Source organism: Erythranthe guttata, chromosome 4 (assembly GCF_056151865.1).
Source record: "Erythranthe guttata isolate IM_541 chromosome 4, IM_541, whole genome shotgun sequence".
Classification (NCBI taxonomy): Eukaryota; Viridiplantae; Streptophyta; class Magnoliopsida; order Lamiales; family Phrymaceae; genus Erythranthe; species Erythranthe guttata.
The window spans coordinates 4,075,744-4,095,321 of NC_142536.1; the positions used below are offsets into that span (position 1 = coordinate 4,075,744).

Below are 19,578 nucleotides of genomic sequence, written 5' to 3' on the forward strand. Positions count from 1 at the left end.
GAGGGGCGTGAATGCGCATTGGTGCATAGCGCGACCAAGTTGTCGCGATGTAAGTTAATTGAGTCGTCGGTTTTGTCCCGCGACGATGTAGTAGCGAATTATCTCCTCGTGGGAGTTGTCTCGTCGTGGGGTAATAGTGTTGATCGAGTTATCTCCTCGAGGGAGTTGTCTCACGATAATGTAGTAGCACAGATCAAGTAATCTCCTCGTGGGAGTTGTCTCTGGGGTAATAGAGTTGATCGAGTTATCTCCTCGTGGGAGTTGTCTCACGATAATGTAGTAGCACAGATCAAGTAATCTCCTCGTGGGAGTTGTCTCTGGGGTAATAGAGTTGATCGAGTTATGTCCTCGTGGAAGTTGTCTCACGATAATGTAGTAGCACGGAGCTAGTATTCTCCTCGTGGGAGTTGTTATTTTTCGACATTGTCAATGTTTTGACGCGTTGCTTATATGTGTTTATATATAGCCTTGTGCGTGATGTACTTGAGGAGGGGATCAGACTCTCAAGATTTTTTTTATGGGGGTCGTGCCCCTTGTTAGACCTCGTGGGTCTTAAGTATGTTTGGACCGTGGCCACGTTTTAATGAATGACCCATCGAAAACAAGTAGATAAATTTGAGTAATCAAGCTGGCCAGGCTATATAGATTCTCCTAATATCTCTAAGTGCTTCTAGGGTTGTAATTGTGCTAACTTGAGCTTGCGATTATATAGTGAATTTCATGCGAGTTGTCTCTTCGAGAGAGTTGTCTTGCAGCGAAGTTGTAGGAGCATTAGATGACGCGCGATTGAGGCGCGCGCGGATTGAGGTTGCTCTGAGCGAGTTGTCTCCTCGTGGGAGTTATTTCGCTGCGAGTCTTATTATCGAGCGAGGTGGTTGCACGTGGGAGTTGCCTTGCAACAGATTTGTAGTATCGAGCGAGTTGGCTCCTCGTGGGAGTTTCCTCGCTGCGGGTCGTAGGATGGAGCCACTACAACAAATGTATCCTTTAATAGCATTTATTTATAGCGTTTCCAACATAAGTGCTGTGGTAAATATTTAGTATTTTTAATTAATAGTAATTAAAAAATAAAAACGCTATATTAGATATTTGCCGCTATTTGCTAAAAAAATTGGAAAAAAAATTAACTCTGCCGCGTATTAGAATCCTTTAGCGTATTAGAACTCTGCCGTCTCTCCATCTTCCCTTAAACACGCAGCAGTTTTAAGAACATCGTTTATCAATTTCGAATCCTCTCCACGCTGAATCTTTGTTCCGATCATCTGGCATCGCTCACGCAAGCAGATAGATCTGAATTGGCGCCCCAAAATATTCGTCATATAGACATCCGTCTCTCTGGTCCAAATTGTTGGTGTTTTCTTGCCCACTCCATTATTTTTAAGCTGTAACAGGTATGGGCGTCCTCAATTTTTTGATTTGTTTATTAACCTTTTATTTTTTTAAAGAAGCCCTAATTCCCTAAATTAATTTCTCTTATTTGTGATTTTCGGTGTTCTTTCATGGATGGGGATCTAGACTTCGTGAGGTACTAAATTAATTGTCGTTTGTGCTGGTGATTCTTGTTGTGCACTGGAAATTAAAGGTAATACTTGTCCTTCTTGTCTTTCGTTTTGCAATATTGTACATAAAACAACTTGTATGTGGCAGTGATTAAAATCAATATGATGTATTTAAATCGCTCGCTCTTAAGGAATATAAATTGATGGAATCCAATTTATTAAAGACAATTTAAATTTTCAAAATTTGTTGATAGTATATGGCTATATGCAGTTTTTTTTTACTGTTCTTGATCTGGATGGTACAGAGTTTATCATGATTCACTCAAATATGTTAAGGATATAGTATGTTTTGATGAAATTGATTTGGGATATTAGGATATTAATATGTGAGAATAATTATGTGCTACATACTATTTTAATAATTGTGTGTTGTTTAGTGGAGTTTGTGTTTTTGAAATTAAAATCCAACTTAAGATGGAATTGACAGGCTCAATTTCAATCATATTGAGCCTGCTCGTTCCTATTCTCGAACCACCTTTTCGACAGTAATTAGATTCATACTCATGTATTAAACAATATAATTTGTTAGATTCGTGTTTGATGGTAAAATTTAATTATTTTTTGGGGATTAATCATGGATGCTTAATAGTTGAAAAAAAAAATCAAATGGTGATTTAGTTTTTTATGTCCACTAAAAATAAATAAATTGATTTTATAGGTAATAACTCAGCTTTGTGTAAGGTGAGTTAGAACTTGAAACTTACTGTTTTAAAACATAGGTATGAGTATATGTAATCACTTTACTGGTTGATAGTCTATAATAATTTGTTTTAGGATAGTCAGCAACAATCACTAAAGTGATTGTGTTTTTTGTAACAAAAATATTGGCGTCCAGAATCTGATTTTTGTCTGTTCATATTTCACTACTAGAGAATAACGAAAGAGGAAGGTTTCAGATATTTTACAATAACTATATATTTATTATAAGTATGAATTAGAATTGATCCATGCAGGATAGTGATCCCGGCAAATTTAAAAACTATTTATTTTTAATGTTTAAGCTGAAGCATGGTGTCTTGTTTTATTTGTTTCAATTTTATTTCATAAAATATAATTCAACTTTTCTCTATTTCATAGACCATAGTGTTGCCAGAATTTTGTATTTGTTGGTTCACTTTCAATTTTTGATTGTGTAATTTATGTGCTATATTTATGTGATGCTGGTTCATTTTAGAAATCCGTTGCACACATTATTGTGATAGTGTAGTGTAAGCTATAATGAAATCTTATTTTAGTTTCATTTTTTTGAACTTGCGTAACTTACAAGCAGTTTTTAATGTTTGAATTCTAGAATTTGCTTTGTTTAAGTGGTATAACCAGTATGCTGGATAAAAGTTGGGTGCGTCTTAGCAGGTAAAAAAATTATTATGGTAGTCATGATTTTTTTTTTTAATATAGATCACTAGAACAATAGTTTTTCTTTTTCTTTTTGGTGTTGTATTTTTTTTTCATAGAGCTGATCCTGAATATGAGAATGGAGCATGGAATTTTGTGAATACAGTGCTAAGAAACTTAGGGAATCCAGAGATGATCTTATGCCCTTGCATGGATTGTCGCAATGTAGATCACCAGTTTGCTAGTACTGTTGTTGAACATCTAATTACAAGAGGAATGGATGGCAAGTATAAACAAAGACAAGATTGGTACGTGCACGGCGATGATATAACTGTTGAAGATACAAATAACGATGTAGTTAACGATGAGGCGTATAACTTGTATCGAACTGCCCATTTCTTAGATGAAGACTATATGAGGTCTAATCAATTTGTTAATGAAAACAACGACGAGCCTACGGAAGACATTCATGATGATGATTTTAGAGCAAAATTAGAAGAAGCAGCAACACCTTTGTACCCTAACTGCTCGAGTTATAACAAATTATCAGGCAATGTAGCTTTACTCCGACTTAAAACTCGTAGTGGGTGGTCCAATAAGAGTTTTAATGAACTACTTAGTATATTGGCTGATATGCTCCCAAAGGACAATGTAGTTGAAAAAACATTTTACTCGTTGAAAAAGTTTATCAAGACATTTGAAATTGGGTATGAGAAGATTCATGCTTGTGTCAATGATTGTTGTCTATTTAGAAAAGAGTATCAGGACTTGGAAAACTGCCCTAAATGTGGTGTATCGAGATGGAAGATAAACAAGAGGACAAATGAGATTAGAAAAGGTGTTGCAGCTAAAATTTTGAGATACTTCCCCATTATTCCTAGGTTTAAAAGGATGTTTAGATCCGAACGAACAGCCGAAGATTTAAGGTGGCATTTTAGTAAGAAAAGTAATGATGGAAAAATGCATCACCCGGTTGATTCTGTAACATGGGACTTGGTTAATGATAAATGGAAATCATTTGCAGCTGATCCACGAAGTCTTAGACTTGGTCTATCTACCGATGGTTTCAATCCATTTTCTATGTTAAGTTCCAGATATAGTTGTTGGCCAGTTATGCTAGTTACATATAACTTGTCTCCATTATTGTGCATGAGTAAAGAGAATATTATGTTAACACTACTTATTCCTGGTCCAAAGCAGCCTGGTAACGACATAGATGTTTATTTACGACCACTTATAGAAGACTTGCAACGATTGTGGCAAGATGGAGTTCAGGCTTATGATGCATTTACTAAGAGTATTTTCAAACTTAGAGCAATTTTGTTGTGGACCATCAGTGATTTTCCAGCATATGGTAACCTTGCTGGGTGTTGTACAAAAGGTAAAAAAGCATGTCCGCTTTGTGGAAAGTGTACAGATCACAAATGGTTATCAAATAGCAGAAAATTTGCATATATGGGCCATAGAAAATTTCTACCACCTAGGCATTCATATCGCGAAAAAAAATCGTGGTTTGATAATAATGTGGAACATGGTAGGAAACCGAAATTCTTGACAGGCCGAAAAATTTGTGCTGTTCTCAGAAATTTTGTGAATGATTTTGGAAAAATTAAAAATACGAAAAAGAAAAAGACCAACCAATATCATTGATGAAGCAGATGACGATGATGATGATGATGATGATGATGATGTTGATGATGATGAAATTAATGATGCCAACAACATAGATAATGATCAAGATGAGCTTTCAAGGTGGAAGAAAAGATCTATCTTTTTTGATTTGCCATACTGGGAGGTTAGTTTTTATTTCTTAGTGTTTTTTTTCATCCAAGTTAATATTAAAAGTATAAATAATAAGTTTTACTATCATGATTTTCAAGGAACTTCCATTGCGACACAATTTAGACGTAATGCACGTAGAGAAAAATGTTTGTGAAAGCATAATAAGTACAATATTGCATTCTGGAAAGTCAAAAGATGGGGTTAATGCTCGAAAAGATCTACAGGATATGCACATCCGAAATGACTTACACCCACAATTTCGTGGTACCAAAACATATCTACCACCAGCTCCTTGGACATTATCAAGGTTTGAGAAAAAAAAATTTTGCAAGAGACTATATGATTTCAAAGGACCTGACGGTTATTGCTCAAAAATCGGAAATTGTGTGGCATTAGAAGAATGTAAGATTATTGGTCTCAAATCTCATGATTATCATGTTCTAATGCAACAGTTGCTTCCAGTTGCTCTACGAGGATTGCTTCCAAAAGGTCCTCGAACGACAATACACCGGTTATGTATTTTCTTTAACAAGTTATGTCAACGTGTAGTTGATCGAGAGAAAATTGCAATACTTGAGGAAGAGGTTATAGAAACTCTATGCATGCTTGAAAGATATTTTCCACCATCTTTTTTTGATATTATGGTACACTTAATAGTTCATCTAGGAAGAGAAGTTCGATTATGTGGACCTGTTCACTTTAGGTGGATGTATCCATTTGAAAGGTAATTATTAATATATTTTATTTTTCTGATTCATATTTAAGTTTAGTTACACTTTTTACAAGTTGTTTCTTCTTTAGATATATGAAGATACTTAAAGACTATGTAAGAAATTATGCACGGCCTGAAGGGTGTATCGCTGAATCATATATTGGAGAAGAATGTATTAGATTTTGTAGTGAGTTTTTGAAAAAATCTATACGGGTAGAGGAAAAAGAGATTCGCAATGAGGAATTTTCTAGTGAAGTAATACTTGAAGGCCGTCCAATTTCCGGAGCCACGTCAATAACATTAAGCAACCGAGACAAAAGAATTGCACATCTTGCTGTTCTTATGAATACATCCGAAGTGGATCCATATTTAGAGTAAGTACGATTTAATTTTCAAATTTACATACTATAAACAAATACTTCGTTAAGTTTCTTAATAGCATGCACTTGACGGAGTTGCAAGACTCAAACGTGCGTTTAAGAAAAGATGCAACATTGCTTTGGAGTAGACATACCGAAAAATTTGCAGAATGGATAAAAGACAAGGTTAGGTGAAGTTGTTAAGCATTATTTTTATTTAGTTAATTACTGTATACTTATTTCAAAATACTTTGTATACCTTTTGATGAATTAAATAATCTACACTATTACAGATCCCTATTGATTCAATTAGTCACTCCGATACATTGAAATGGATTGCATATGGACCACAGGAAAATGCGTTGTCATATACAGGATATATTATCAATGGACAACGATTTCACACAAAAGACGTCCATAAAGAAACCCAAAATAGTGGGGTGATTTACGAGGCAACTAGCTTGTGTAGAGCCAGTGCAAAGGATACATCACAAGTCACTGATTTGGTTACGTACTATGGAATATTGACAGATATAATATTATTGGATTATCACGTATTTTATGTTCCGATATTTAGATGTGACTGGGCAATTCAAGGTAATGGTGTTAAAGTTGAGGATGGATTTACTCTTGTGAACCTTCACCAAAGTCAGATATCGTTTGCAAAAGATCCATACATCTTAGCATCTCAAGCAAAACAAATATTTTATTCGAGAGAAGACGATTCTTCTAATTGGTATGTTGCGTTAAAGGCACCACCAAGGGGCTTATATGAGTTTGAAGATGGCGATGAAGATGATGATAATATAGATGTTGCTTCAATGCCACTATCAATAGACGTGGACCTTGATGAGTCTGATAATGAAGTTGGGCATATTAGGGAAGATTGTGAAGGACTGCTAATTTAATTTTATAGTTTCCTCGTATCGAAAGTACTTATATTTTTATTTCTTTTTTGGAGGGTGAGATCAGGTTTGAAATATTTTGCGACATATTTGCTACTTTTGTAGTGCCTCTATATTTGTTGCTTTGCTTTGAGTTTTATGTCATTTTACAGGGACTACTGTACATCACCGTCGTTAACATTTTCTTATATTGCATCCATCATAAAATTTGGACTGTTGATTATTATTATTTGCTTCTAAAAGACATGTATCTAAATATTATGATTTACGTTGTGGTTTGAAACTGAAAATTATGAATCATGTGTCGTGGTAGTTTTAAAGTGAAGTCTAGTTCTGTTTATAAATCATATTTCTTGAGGTTCCTATCTCCGGTATAATCATTTAATCGATGGTATATTTACTACTTTTCTTGCAGGTAAACCATGGTTGCTAATGGCAAGACCAGGTGTTCAAAAAAAAGAAAGTCTGGTGGAGAGATCACACAAGCTGTTATTCATTCTAATGCACAAGATGGTATCATGCAAGCAAACCTGGAAACATGTCGAGATACATCAATGCCCAGTGAAAATAGTCTTCAACAATACTCAAATTCCCTCAAAGAAATGAACCAAGAAGATGTATCATTATCAGAAGATTCAACAGAAGGCCTTATTGGATCTAAAAAGACTAGGGGTCCAACTAAAATGAGAAAGATTGCTATAGAGCCTGGAAGTCGTGTACATGTCGACTTTACTGATAAAGGTCAACCATGTGGAGATGGGTCAATTAAATTATCTTCTTATTTAGGTCCACTGGTAAGAGAACATGTACCTGTAACTCTTCAAAATTGGAGAAAGCTTGGTGAAAATATAAAAGTAGTTTTATGGAAATCAATTCAGGTATTATAAGTCATTGTTTTACTCTTAATCTTATATAGATGTCGGTTGATACATCTTTGTAAATTAAGTGTAGATAAATAACTTTTTTCAATCTTTATAGTGTATCACTCAAACGAATTTTGTTTTTCTATTTCAGGCAAGATTCGATGTGGGTGGAGAATGGAAAAAAGAAGTTTTATTTAGATCAATGGGATGTCAGTGGAGGGCTTCAAAATCAAGGCTAGTAAAAAAAATACGAGAAGCAAAAAATGAAGAAGAAAGACTTCAACTGCAACCTAAGAACATTCAAAATAGAGCTGAGTGGAGAAAATTTGTCCGAGAAAAAATAAGTTCAACATTTACAGTATGTCTGAAGTGAAATTTTATAATAATACTCATGTGATCGATTTGTTAAAGTGATACTTTCTGTGATGTAGAAATGCTAATTTAAGTGTTAAATTCATGTTATTTAATAATTGAGCATCTACTGACATAAAATAATTTCAGGGTGTCAGTGAAAAATATAAGGCAATGAGGCGTAAACAAATCCCACACACATGCAGCCGGAAAGGAATGGCACGACTGGCAGAAGACATGGTAATCCTCACTTTTTATGCAATACATTATTACTTTGACGCTTTTCTTACTGATTACAATCTTTTATTGTTATAGAAAATAAATAGTGCAGCCTCATCTTCTGTGTCGAGGGTCAAAGTTTGGATTAAATCACGTACCAAAAAAGATGGTACACCAGTTAATACAACAGTTTCAGAAACTATAGTAAGACAATCATTTTATATTGTTTTCTTATTTTCAAAATTTATGCACCACACTTGTATGATCTTTCAAAATTGGATATTTAGTACATGAGTGGTTATTGTAGGAGAAACTCAATGAATTTGAAATTGATTCACCATCCTCATCAACAACAAATGTGAGAGAGGACTCTCTTACCAAGGTCCTTGGACAAGATAGATGTGGACGCGTGCGAGGAATGGGAAGAGAAATGACAATGAGCAAATTGGCATTGTTTCAAATCAAGAGTGATTATGTAGCTGAGATGGAAGAAAGAATAAAAAAATTAGAGAATATTGTCAACACAGGGGTAAAAGATAAGGCAAGTTCTATTAATTGGAGAAAATTATGTAATGATCCTTTTTTTTTTATTAACACCATCTAAAATTATTTTATTAGATTCAAGAAAATGCAAAGGTGGACAAAATACCTCCAAAGGCAAGTATTTACATTCAGTTTTGATTATTGTTTACATGATTTTCATATATTATATTTATGAAGTTTGTGGCTTTGTCGGGTCAATCACCATTGTGTTAGCATAAGTTTCATTCATGTTCTTCATTTTTTTGTTGAGTTAAGAAATATAGTTGAATAATATTAGCCATTATGATTATCATACTTTAGCTTTAAGAAATATATTTGATGGATGACTAGTTCTTATTTCACTGACATGTTTTTCTATTATTTTTTTTATCCTACTATTTTTTTTTATATTTAGGTTGTCAATACCATGTCAGTGAATAAGTGTAAGTTATTAGATTGGCTTGGAACAGAAGATATTGTTGCTGAAGGACATTTGATATCAGATGATCCAGAAGAGCTAGTTGATAAAATTCCTTTGGGACCAAATGCATTGAAAGTTTGCGTTGATAATCCAAATAAACCCGATGCTTTTCTATGGAGACCTACAACTACTATGACTTGTATGCAACAAGCTCAAGGTGAACCGATTGCCTGGCCTGTTGACCGCGTTATCATACAAACAGAGCAACATTCTGAGAGGCGAGAAAACACGTCCTCACATTCGGTAAGATACTTTTTTTCTATATTACATATTTTTTTTATTTGTAGTTTGTTGAATAAACACCCGTTATCAAATTGTTTGAAATTTTGTAAAAATATGGCTCGTGTGCTTAAATTATTTTCTCTACTCCACATTTATTTATTATGGCATTGATCTCTATTAATTAATTGAATTTGAGCAGGAGACAGTGATTTTTATTCTCTCTGAGTTTTTCTTTAATTTGTGGTGAAATTTCATGTAATGAATTGTGTTTAACTAGTATGTACCTTGTGTGATATGCATTTCTCTTTGGTAGAATACTTCAAGAACTAGATGTATATTATTCGATTGGAGTGGAAAAAATGAAATAGTTGCTGAAGGTTTCTTGCAATCGAGTGACCCAAATGCTTTGGTCAATAATATTCCTCTCGGACCCAATGCCATGATAGTTTGTGTAGATGTTGCAATAATTCCTGAAGCATTTCTCTGGCGTCCTACAGTGGATTTGGTACGCGTTAAAGATGCAGTTAATTCAGCTATAGCTTGGCCAGCTAGTAATGTAATTCTTGAAAAGTCGACAGAAACTCGAGAAGAAAATCGATCATCTCCTACGGTAAAGAGTTTTTTTTTTAATGTATTATAATTTATAATTCGTTTGAAATTTATCATAAGCTTTTCAATAATGTTACATTTGACAGAGTGTGAATACTAACAATGTAAGGAAAAAGTGCAAGTTGTTGGATATTCGTGGATCTGGTGAAGTAGTTGCAGAAGGACGAGTTAGTTCAAGTGATCCAAACGAGTTAGTTCATTTTGTTCCTTTAGGTCCTAATGCTATGCGAATTTGGATTGATACTGTGAAAGTTTCTATCGCATCTCTTTGGAGGCCTACATCTGAAATGGAATTCATGGAAGATGCATTTGGAACTACAGTAGCATGGCCATCAGACAAAGTGATTATATCTTAGAGTTTGGTAAGCAACGAAACTTTAAAATATATTGTATTCTTTCTTCAACATATTTATATTCATATACTTTCTTTTGTGTTAATATAAATATATATATATTTTTTCTTCACAGGTAAAAGAATGATTATGGATATGGATAATGAATGTGAGGTGCAATTCATGTAGACATGACTTCTTTGCCGGAATCCTTTCGTTTTTAAATATTATTCATACATTTTTATATTTATATGTTTTTATACTTTGGTAATATGAATGTTACTAGCTAGATAGCTATTTTTGGTTTTTAGATTTTTGACTTTGGTTGAGATTATATTAATGAGAATGATTGTATTGTGTTATCTTGATCAATCATGATGGTATAAATTTCATTCTGTCACATGTTCATTTTTTAATTTCTCGAGCTGCTGTAGTATGTTATAAAACGCTATGGAACAGGTTGATGTAGCAACAGCGAGAAAACGCTATTTGAAATTGATTATAGCGCGTATACACTGGAATAATAAAGCTTATAATAGCATCCAATCGTCGCTATTGTATGTAAATATTATAATAGCAGTTATGAAACGCTATCAAAGGCCGACATATAACTGCCAAAAACTGTTGTTATAACTTTGTTATAGCCTTAATAAAGCGCTATCATAAATTGTTTCACAGCGTACAATAAACGCTATTGTAACACGAGTTCTAATAGCGCTACGTTAATGCTGTAATATACCCCCAATCTACGATAGCTTGACAATACATAGCGTTCGGTAAAACGCTATAAAAACGTTTAATAGCGTTTGTTACGTGCTATAGATAGAAATTTATGTTGTAGTGAGCGAGTGGTCTCCTCGTAGGAGTTATCTCGCTGTGGGTTCGTAGACCCGAGGGAGTTGACTCCTCGTGGGAGTTGCCTCGCAACGGGTTATATGACTGAGCGAGTTATCTCCTCGTGGGAGTTATCTCGCTATGGTTTCGTATACCCGAGGGAGTTGGCTCCTCGTGGGAGTTGTCTCGCTGCGGGTTGTAGGAAGGAGCGAGTGGTCTCCTCGTGGGAGTTATCTCGCTATGGTTTCATAGACCCGAGGGAGTTGGCTCCTCGTGGGAGTTGCCTCGCAACGGGTTATATGACCGTGCGAGTTCTCTCCTCGTGGGAGTTGTCTCGCTACGAGTTGTAGTTCCGAGCGAGTTGGCTCCTCGTGGGAGTTGTCTCGCTGCGGATTCGTAATGCCGATGGAGTTGGCTCCTCATGGGAGTTGTCTCGCAAGCCCCCCACTCTCGAGACGATGTGGGAGCCAAGTCGAAAAGGGTACCGGATCGTGTCGAGAGTAGATCGGTGCTGTAGTCTTGCGTTAATCGTTGGCATGGCGTGGAGAAATAATTTTTTTTTTATTTATCCGTTTGATAGTGAGCGCGACTTGGTAGGCGCGTTGAATAGCTCGCGCAATTTGGTTAAGCGAGGTGAAACTATCAAGTGATTTGGTGGAGCGCACAGAAATTCTCGCGCGATTTAGTAAAGTGCGTCAAAATCTTCACGTGATTTGATGTAGAATTTTGAGAGTTGTGCGCGACCTCAGGTAAGCGCGCGCTACGAGGTAGGAGAGGCGGCACGCATTGTAGGACGCTGATGTGCCTGAGTTTGCGCGCACTTGGGGTCCATGCTCGCAGTAGCCCACATGGGGGGGGGCACGCGCGCATGTAGTGCACGGAGAGAGAGAGAGTGTAGAGCTGTTAAGAATTTTATGAGGAGCTGATAGGGACTTCCTCGAGAGTGACGCAGCATGTTGCTTTATTCACTTTTTCTTCTCCTTTTTTTTTTTTTTTTTGTTTCAGGAAGCATGCCGGATGCGCGCCTCGGGAAGCGTGTCGAATGCGCGCCTCGGGAATCGTGTCCAACTTGTTTTTTTTTTCTCGGGAATCGTGACCGTTTTTTTCTCGGGAAGCGTGTCGGTTGCGCACCTTAGGATTCGTGCCCTCGGGAGCCTCGGGGATCGTGCCCGATTAGTTTTTGCCTCAGGAATCGTGCCCATTTTTTTGCCTCGGGAAGCGTGCCGGATACGCGCCTCGGGATTTGTATCCGCGCGCGCATCGGGAATCGTGCCAGAGTATGTCTCGGGAATTGTGCATTTTTTGCCCCAAGAATCGTGCCCGTTTTTTTTTTTTTTTTTTTTTTTTTTTTTTTTGCGGCACAGAGTGCGCGCATGATGGGGCGCGGGGCGCAGGCTAGCTGAGCGCGCGGGGAACAGGGCGCGGGGCTTGCTGGACAACCGGGGCGCGGGGCGCGAGGGCGCACCCGGCAAGAGCGTAGGGGGCGCGCGCGTGGGAGAGCGGGGCGCAAGCGTGCGTGCGCGTCGGAGGGTGGGGCGCGCGCGGCAAGGGGGGCGTGCGCGCGCGTGTTGGGGATCGGGGCGCGAACGCGCGCGCTTGTAGGGGAACAGGGCGCGCGCGCGCGTGTCGGGGAGCGGGGGCGCGCGCGCGTGTCGGGATCGGGGGCGCGGGCGTGCGCGCGCGTCGGAGGGCGGTGCGCGCGCGGCAAGGTGGGCGCGGGCGCGCGTGTTGGGGAGTGGGGCGCGCGCGCGCATGTGTCGGGGAGCGGGGCGCGCGCGCGTGCATGTGTCGGGGAGCGGGGCGCGCGCGCGCGCGTGTGTCAGGGAGCAGGGCCGCGCGCTCGTGTCAGGGAGCGGGGGCACTGCGCGGGCGCGGGGCTGCTGGGGAGCGGGGCGCGCGATGCAACTCAATTTTTTTTTTTTTTTTTTTTTTTTTTTTTTTTTTTTTTTTTTTCTGCTTCTTTCTTATTTTTTCTTCTTCTTGTTTTTCTTATTTCTTTGTTCTTCATCTTTTCTTTTTTTTTCTTCTTTTTCTTGTTTCTTTTTTCTTCACCTTCTTCTTTTTTCTTCTTCTTTTCTTGGGTTTCGCGTGCGCGATTTTACCCTTTTTTTTTTTTTTTTTTTTTTTTTTTTTTTTTTTGGTGGTTGATGGTCACCCCTTGGGATGTTCTATTTTTTGAGTAGGGAGATTATACTCGTCTCTTGCGATGTGATGTGAACCCACTTGGGGTTGAAAGGTAAGGGTGATGCCCAACCTTGGGATGGGTTAACCACCCACTGTAGGATGAGGCGCTTGAGACCTATGGTTTGAGGTGAATGCACACGGTTGTGTCGTTGCTTCAGTGACAACACGAATTGAAGCTTTCGCGGTCGTATGCTGAAGGTCCTTGTCGGTTATCTGAACCGTTAGAGGAGCAAATAGAAGTCGATATTGTTGAAGTTTCGGCGATTATAAGCTGAAGGTCCTCTTCGGTTATCTGAACCGTTCGAGGGGGGGGCGGAAGTAGGCCCCCAGAGAGTCGATGACCCATAGCGAGCAAAATATTTTGGGGGCACTATAAACCCCCAGGGAGTCGATAACCCTTGGCGAACGGAATATTTTGGGGGCAGATGTAAACCCCCAGGGAGTCGATAACCCTTGGCGAGCGAAATGTTTTGGGGGCACTGTATACCCCCAGGGAGTCGATAACCCTTGGCGAGCGAAATGTTTTGGGGGCAGATGTAAGCCCCCAGGGAGTCGATAACCCTTGGCGAGCGAAATATTTTGGGGGCATGTGGAGCAGGTGCTGGTATCGCGTTGGGAGCATTTACTCCCATTGTAGCGATATATTGGGTCACGGCCTCTGTGGCAGCGCGAGTTGAACCTTCTGCTATCATGCGTTGAAGCGCATCCTCAGTTATTTGAACCATTCGAGGTGCAGGGAGTGGTGGATCGGCGAGTGGTGGGTCCCGAGGGGGGATCACCTGAACCTCGCGAGGCGGATCCATCGGACGTGGAGGAGGTGGCAAGCCAGAGCCTCCACGAGGTGGGAGGTCGTTAGCTGTGTCATTTTCTCTCCGAGCAGACGCCTTAGGAGGATCTTGTTGGCTACGTGATCTGGTTTGCATCGTTCCCACAGAAGGCGCCAAAATGATGATGCTAATTACTTAGATCACCTGGGGTGGTGTAGAAAATGAACTGGGAGAGCAAAGCAGATCAGTAGCTTGACAACTTGATGATCCTGAGGTACCTGCGATCATAGAACACATGAACTAAGCCGGGGGTTGATCCGGCGGAAACCCCTCCGACGCTCAAGTCAGACGTGCTGATCATAGAAATAGTCCAGATAATACGTATTGTAGTATTGCTCAGTTAATTGGACGTACCTTATGGAATGAGTTCAAATGTGTATTTATAGCTTAGTTGAGATTGTCGGGCCCAAACCTTGCTTGAAGGTGATTGGGCCTCAGTGATAGTAGTCTTCGATATTGGGCTCGTGGCCCAGTAGGTAAATAATTTGTAGGCCCATTGGGTTGGGCCAATTAGGCATATCAAACATGTAATACCAAATTTTAATAGATTCAATACAAGATCTAATATATTAATATATTGAAACAATATATGTTGCCATGTAGGTGTAATTGATATATGGACCTTGTCAAACAGCAAACTTAATTGAAGAATATACTGTTTTTTATATAGCTTAGTTATAACTAATTGATGTACAATTTAATTAAGAAAAACATTAATAAGCCACATAGTCAATAATTAGGTAATTAAAATATGAAATCATTAGTATTATAATTTATATATTGTACTATGTCAATCCCATGACTTAGTCGATGCCTTGATTCAATACAGACTGACAAGTCAAACATCTAGAAAATTTAATAATTTAGAATAATTAATCTTAACTCCTAATTAACAAATAAATAAATAAATGAAAATTATATTGTGTTACCAAATCCCATCAACCAATCCTCGTCTCGTTATCCATAACGCAATATTGTCAACACCTAATTCCTAATCCCCTCCATTATTGGAAGATGCAACAGTAAATTAACAATATTACCAACTATTATTGTATTTTAGTTAATTATTAATTTGTGGAAAAAAATCAAGAAAGGTCTTATTTTTCCTATGAGACAATAACATGAAAACTGATGCTTAATTAATTACTCCCTCTGTTCCATAATAACTGTCTCTTTTTTAAAATATTTTTTTTTCATATTATCTGTCACTTTACATTTCCAATACTGCATTAATTGTGTAATTATCAATTTTACCCTTATTAACTATCTCCAACACTCTCTCACATTAATTACTGGCAAGGGCATTTTAGTATAAGAACATATATTTTTCTAAAATTAAACAACATTTATTGAGATTCTTAATCCTTGTGCACAAGCTAAAAACGACAGTTATAAAGGAACGGAGGGAGTATTAGTTATGGGCAGTTCATCAGGTTGTTGGAGTTTCATAGGTTTAAAACCTATGATTAAGTGCCAAATTTTACATTAATTATAGGGGTCTTAAGATATAGGTCTCTAGTGATAAAACTAATTAGAACTAAATGACAAGCTCAACTAAACATTTGCTTCGCATTCTTTATTAAATTCATTATGAAAATGCCATTTCACTCATCTTTATTTTTTCAATTTACACTCTGCATTTTTTATATTATTATAAACAATTTTTTTCTTATTTATAATTTTTTTTTTGAAAATTACGATTTTTTTTCTTTTTGTTAAATAATTCAGCAGATTTCAAAAATACTATAGTATACTATGGTGTATTATCGTTTCTACACTATTATTAAAAAAAACTTTTTTTCTACAATATTATTAAAAATTACAAAACAAAACTTGTTTTTCCTTTTTGTTAATTCAATATATATATATATATATATATATATATATATATATATATATATATATATATATATATATATATATATTTTATTTGTTGTAATACTATAGTAGACTATGGTATACTACGGTGTACTATGGTCTACTACGGTGTACTACCAAACTCTAGCCACCACACAATCCTTGTCAACCCTAGCCGTCAACGTCAAACCCTAGCAGCCAACATTAGCAGCCGTCGCAACCGTAACCTACCAACTTTGGGAAAATCTAGATTTACGATTTTGAACCCAAATCAAGCAAAATCTCTTGAAGATCAAGATCGAATCTCTACCATAACCACATCCTCGCCGCCATCTCGACCACCACAGTCGGCCGCCATCTCGACAACCACAACCCACCGGCGCTGACTCCTCCACCACAGCCCCGCCGCCGCCCACAACACCTCGCCGCCATCTCAACCACCACAGCCCGCCGCCGCCGCCTCCTCCACCCCAGCCCCCCGCCGCCGCCCACAACACCTCGCCGCCATCTCAACCACCACAGCCCGTCGCCGCCGCCTGCTCCACCCCAGCCCCTGTCGCCGCCCACAACACCTCGCTGCCATCTCAAAACACAGCCCGCCGCCGCCGCCTCCTCTACAACAGCCCCCGCAACCGCCTCCTCCTCCACCACAACCCTTGGCTTCGAATATTACTAAATTAATTAGCAAAAGAGAGATATGGAGATAGAGAGGTGAGATAGAGAGATGGAGAAAAAAAAACGAGAGTGAAAAAAGAGATAAGAGAACGTGTGAGAGAGGGAGGGAGAGAGAAAACGTGAGAGAAACCAAAAGAACGAAATAAATCTGAATTGGAGAACCGTGAGTATGTAGGTTATATAATTTAGGGTATAAGGACAAGATAGAGAATAAAAAAAATTAGGGATGTTGCTCATATATTATTTCAAATTAAGGATTTAATTTAAAAAATGAATTTGAACTTGTCATTTAGTTCAAATTAGGTTTCGTTTGAGGGGCTCATTGCATATTACCCCTTAATTATATATATAGAAACTAAACCAATGTCCTACAAGGACTTTATAAGGGCCAAAATGAAATTGACAAGCAAATGATTACACTAATTAGCTAAATTAATGTACAATAAAACATAGGATATATATACCCAAAATGAAAATAAACAATCATAACTAAAAAATGGGAACAACAGAAATTTACAAAAAAACAACGAAAACGAGTTAAACCATAATTTTAATGGATCTTGAAATTTTGGGAAAACCCAATTTACGAAATCATCATCTGATTTTTCTATGAATTGATATGAATTTTCGAACGCAAATACGACTGGTGTATGAAAGAATTAATTACGTCAAAATTAATCTATGTAACACAAATAAACATTCTGAATTCACTGAAAAATGATATATTTCAACATGCAAAAGGGAAGAACAGAAAATCCACACATTATAGCTAGTAAATAAACTACAAACTATTGATTTATGATTCCTGCAATATTTATTTGGATTATTTAATTTTATTACGAAAAACAACGCTTAATAATTAGTTTCGTATCGTATACGATTTAATTAATCTTTCTGCAGTTGCTTCTGATCTGACCGTTGGTTCCTGTAAGTGGGCTGAGGTTCCCCATCTTGATCATGGCACTTGCAAAATCGGAGAAGAATGCCGGTGGATTATTTGCGTAACCGCTCACCAGAGAATCTGTACTAGTAGTAGCACCACCACCGCCGAAGAGCTGCTGGTCGGAGTGCAGTAGGCCTTTGTTGCTGACTAGATTCTTGAAATACGCGGTGTCGAACGAGAGAGATGACGTGGCGTCGAGCGGGGAGAGATTGTCGTCGCCGCCGGTGAGTGGACAGTTTGATTTGAGTGACGTGGCGAACGAGGCCGGTATGTTGTCGTTGGTTTCGTTGTTGTAGATGCGCTCGCGAAACACGACGCATCTCGCTTGCCCTATTGTGTGAGCACCTGTTCCATATTTAAATTTAAGAAACTGAAATGTTAACTGTCGTTTCAATTTTATTAATATCCGTTTTGACTTCAAACGTGATTTTGACCATTTTCTAGTCTGATTCTGGAAAAATTCAAAACACGGAAGTTGTAGTTCTTTGATTCATCTTTCTAATCCATCCAACTTGAGTCAGCTTTACTAATATCGTTTTGACTTCAAACGTGATTTTGACCATTTTCTAGTTTGATTCTGGCAAAATTCAAAGCACGGAAGTTACAGCTCATTGAGTCAGCTTTCTAATCCAACTTGAGTCAGTTAGATTGGATGTCTGGTAACAAATTGCATTATGAATTTTAAATAACTCAAAAGATTATAGTTATGGACGCATTCATGCATATCGTTCTTAGCCGACATCCAATCTTGATGATTCAAGTTGAACTAATTAATTAAATTACTAACTTAAAGAACTATAAATTTCGTGTCTTTTCAAATTAAGACCGAAAAATAGTCAAAATCACGTTTAAAGTCGAAACGGTATTCAAAAACTGAAGCTGACATTTATTATAATTGTTATTATTTGGGATCTTTTGTTATTATATACCTGAAAGTGCAACCATTTCTTTTGGTGTAAAGCCTTTGTTTGAGAAGGCGGAAATAAGTTCGGGCAGATCGAGCGTCGGCGACGGAATATCCGTGTTTGCGGAATCAATACTCGCTGTAGTCGAGTCCCGTCTTCCCAGCTGAACACCCCATGAAGGTCCACCTACCTGATTAATTAATCAGTGCAGCAAATTTATTAATTGGGCTAATTTTATTAAAAGTAGTAGTTAATTAAATTAATTAACGGCAGCTTACGGCAACAACGGAATCGCGGGCAGAAACAGCTAGGATATCCGCGCAAGAAACAACTCCGGGGCAGATGGTTTCGAGTTGGGACTTAATGGAATCGATCACTTCGAAACCCCTCAACGAGTTGTTATTCGGAGCTGCTGTTTTCTCTCCTATCATACTTGAAGTGTCATCTAGCAGAACTGATGCATCACACCCCTGTTTCATATATATCATTAATTAATTAATACTATTAATATTATTAATTGCATGCATGCATGCATGCAATTTGATGCTTTAGTTATCAATGTGTTTTAGAGAGAGAGAGTGTATACATTGACGAAGCAATCGTGGAAATGAAGGCGAAGCAGAGACGCTCCCATACGACGGTCCTTGAGAAGGGTCTTCAAGACAGTTGTTTTGATGGTGGTAAGAGCTTTCGGGCAAGACGTAGAGTAGTGGTTCGCCGACAACTGCGCCGACGTGGCAATCAAAATCATCTCGAGGCATAGAGTAATCGAGATCGCGTAATTCATGAACTTCGTTTTTGCCATGGTTTTTCGGGGAATTTTTTTAATTATTATTAATGCAATTAGAACACTAGATAAATTTTTGTATTGAGGTGTTTATGCTTATGAGGAGCTGCAATATAACTGGAATTTATAGATTGCATGCACACACACAGAGGCATACACTAGTTGACATTTGTTGTATGCCCAAATTAAGTCATAGTCAAACTTAATTGGATGAAATTCAACCAAAAATAGATTACTATACAGAACCCTTTATTAGGTAATGTTCACTAATTTAGGGTTAATTACAACCGCCCTCTCAGGTAAGATGAATTTACG

General features: G+C 37.9%; 4 protein-coding genes across 7 annotated transcripts; 3 read left to right on the top strand and 1 right to left on the bottom strand.

Moving 5' to 3' along the window:
- Positions 1-1,091: 1,091 nt before the first annotated feature.
- LOC105960350 (uncharacterized) lies at positions 1,092-8,947 on the top strand. 2 transcript variants are annotated; one of them, XM_088816530.1, is made up of 7 exons: positions 1,092-1,391; positions 1,516-1,582; positions 7,068-7,530; positions 7,667-7,873; positions 8,017-8,106; positions 8,182-8,289; positions 8,393-8,947. In XM_088816530.1, the coding sequence occupies exons 3-7, from the start codon at positions 7,075-7,077 to the stop codon at positions 8,687-8,689; spliced, it is 1,158 nt and encodes a 385-aa protein (XP_088672656.1). In that variant the 5' UTR covers positions 1,092-1,391; positions 1,516-1,582; positions 7,068-7,074; the 3' UTR covers positions 8,690-8,947. The 2 variants fall into 2 exon arrangements, 1 of the variants encoding a protein (XP_088672656.1); XR_016030740.1 differs by lacking the exons at positions 7,068-7,530; positions 7,667-7,873; positions 8,017-8,106; positions 8,182-8,289; positions 8,393-8,947 and adding an exon at positions 2,430-2,486 and having other exon boundaries at positions 1,097-1,391.
- Positions 2,515-5,515, top strand: LOC148770947 (uncharacterized). The gene is made up of 3 exons (XM_088816532.1): positions 2,515-4,535; positions 4,603-4,689; positions 4,775-5,515. The coding sequence occupies exons 1-3, from the start codon at positions 3,087-3,089 to the stop codon at positions 5,402-5,404; spliced, it is 2,166 nt and encodes a 721-aa protein (XP_088672658.1). The 5' UTR covers positions 2,515-3,086; the 3' UTR covers positions 5,405-5,515.
- A 64-nt stretch (positions 8,948-9,011) lies between the features above and the next one.
- LOC148770948 (uncharacterized) lies at positions 9,012-10,623 on the top strand. 3 transcript variants are annotated; one of them, XM_088816531.1, is made up of 4 exons: positions 9,012-9,331; positions 9,624-9,920; positions 10,006-10,281; positions 10,388-10,623. In XM_088816531.1, exons 1-3 carry the CDS (start codon positions 9,035-9,037, stop codon positions 10,273-10,275), a joined length of 864 nt encoding a protein of 287 aa, XP_088672657.1. In that variant the 5' UTR covers positions 9,012-9,034; the 3' UTR covers positions 10,276-10,281; positions 10,388-10,623. The 3 variants fall into 3 exon arrangements, 1 of the variants encoding a protein (XP_088672657.1); XR_016030742.1 differs by having other exon boundaries at positions 9,017-9,331; positions 9,757-9,920; XR_016030741.1 differs by having other exon boundaries at positions 9,019-9,331; positions 9,808-9,920.
- A 6,711-nt stretch (positions 10,624-17,334) lies between these two features.
- LOC105961013 (cationic peroxidase 1) lies at positions 17,335-19,475 on the bottom strand. The gene is made up of 4 exons (XM_012985281.2): positions 19,063-19,475; positions 18,755-18,946; positions 18,501-18,666; positions 17,335-17,916 (listed from the first exon to the last, which is right to left on the bottom strand). Exons 1-4 carry the CDS (start codon positions 19,279-19,281, stop codon positions 17,510-17,512), a joined length of 984 nt encoding a protein of 327 aa, XP_012840735.1. The 5' UTR covers positions 19,282-19,475; the 3' UTR covers positions 17,335-17,509.
- Positions 19,476-19,578: the final 103 nt, after the last annotated feature.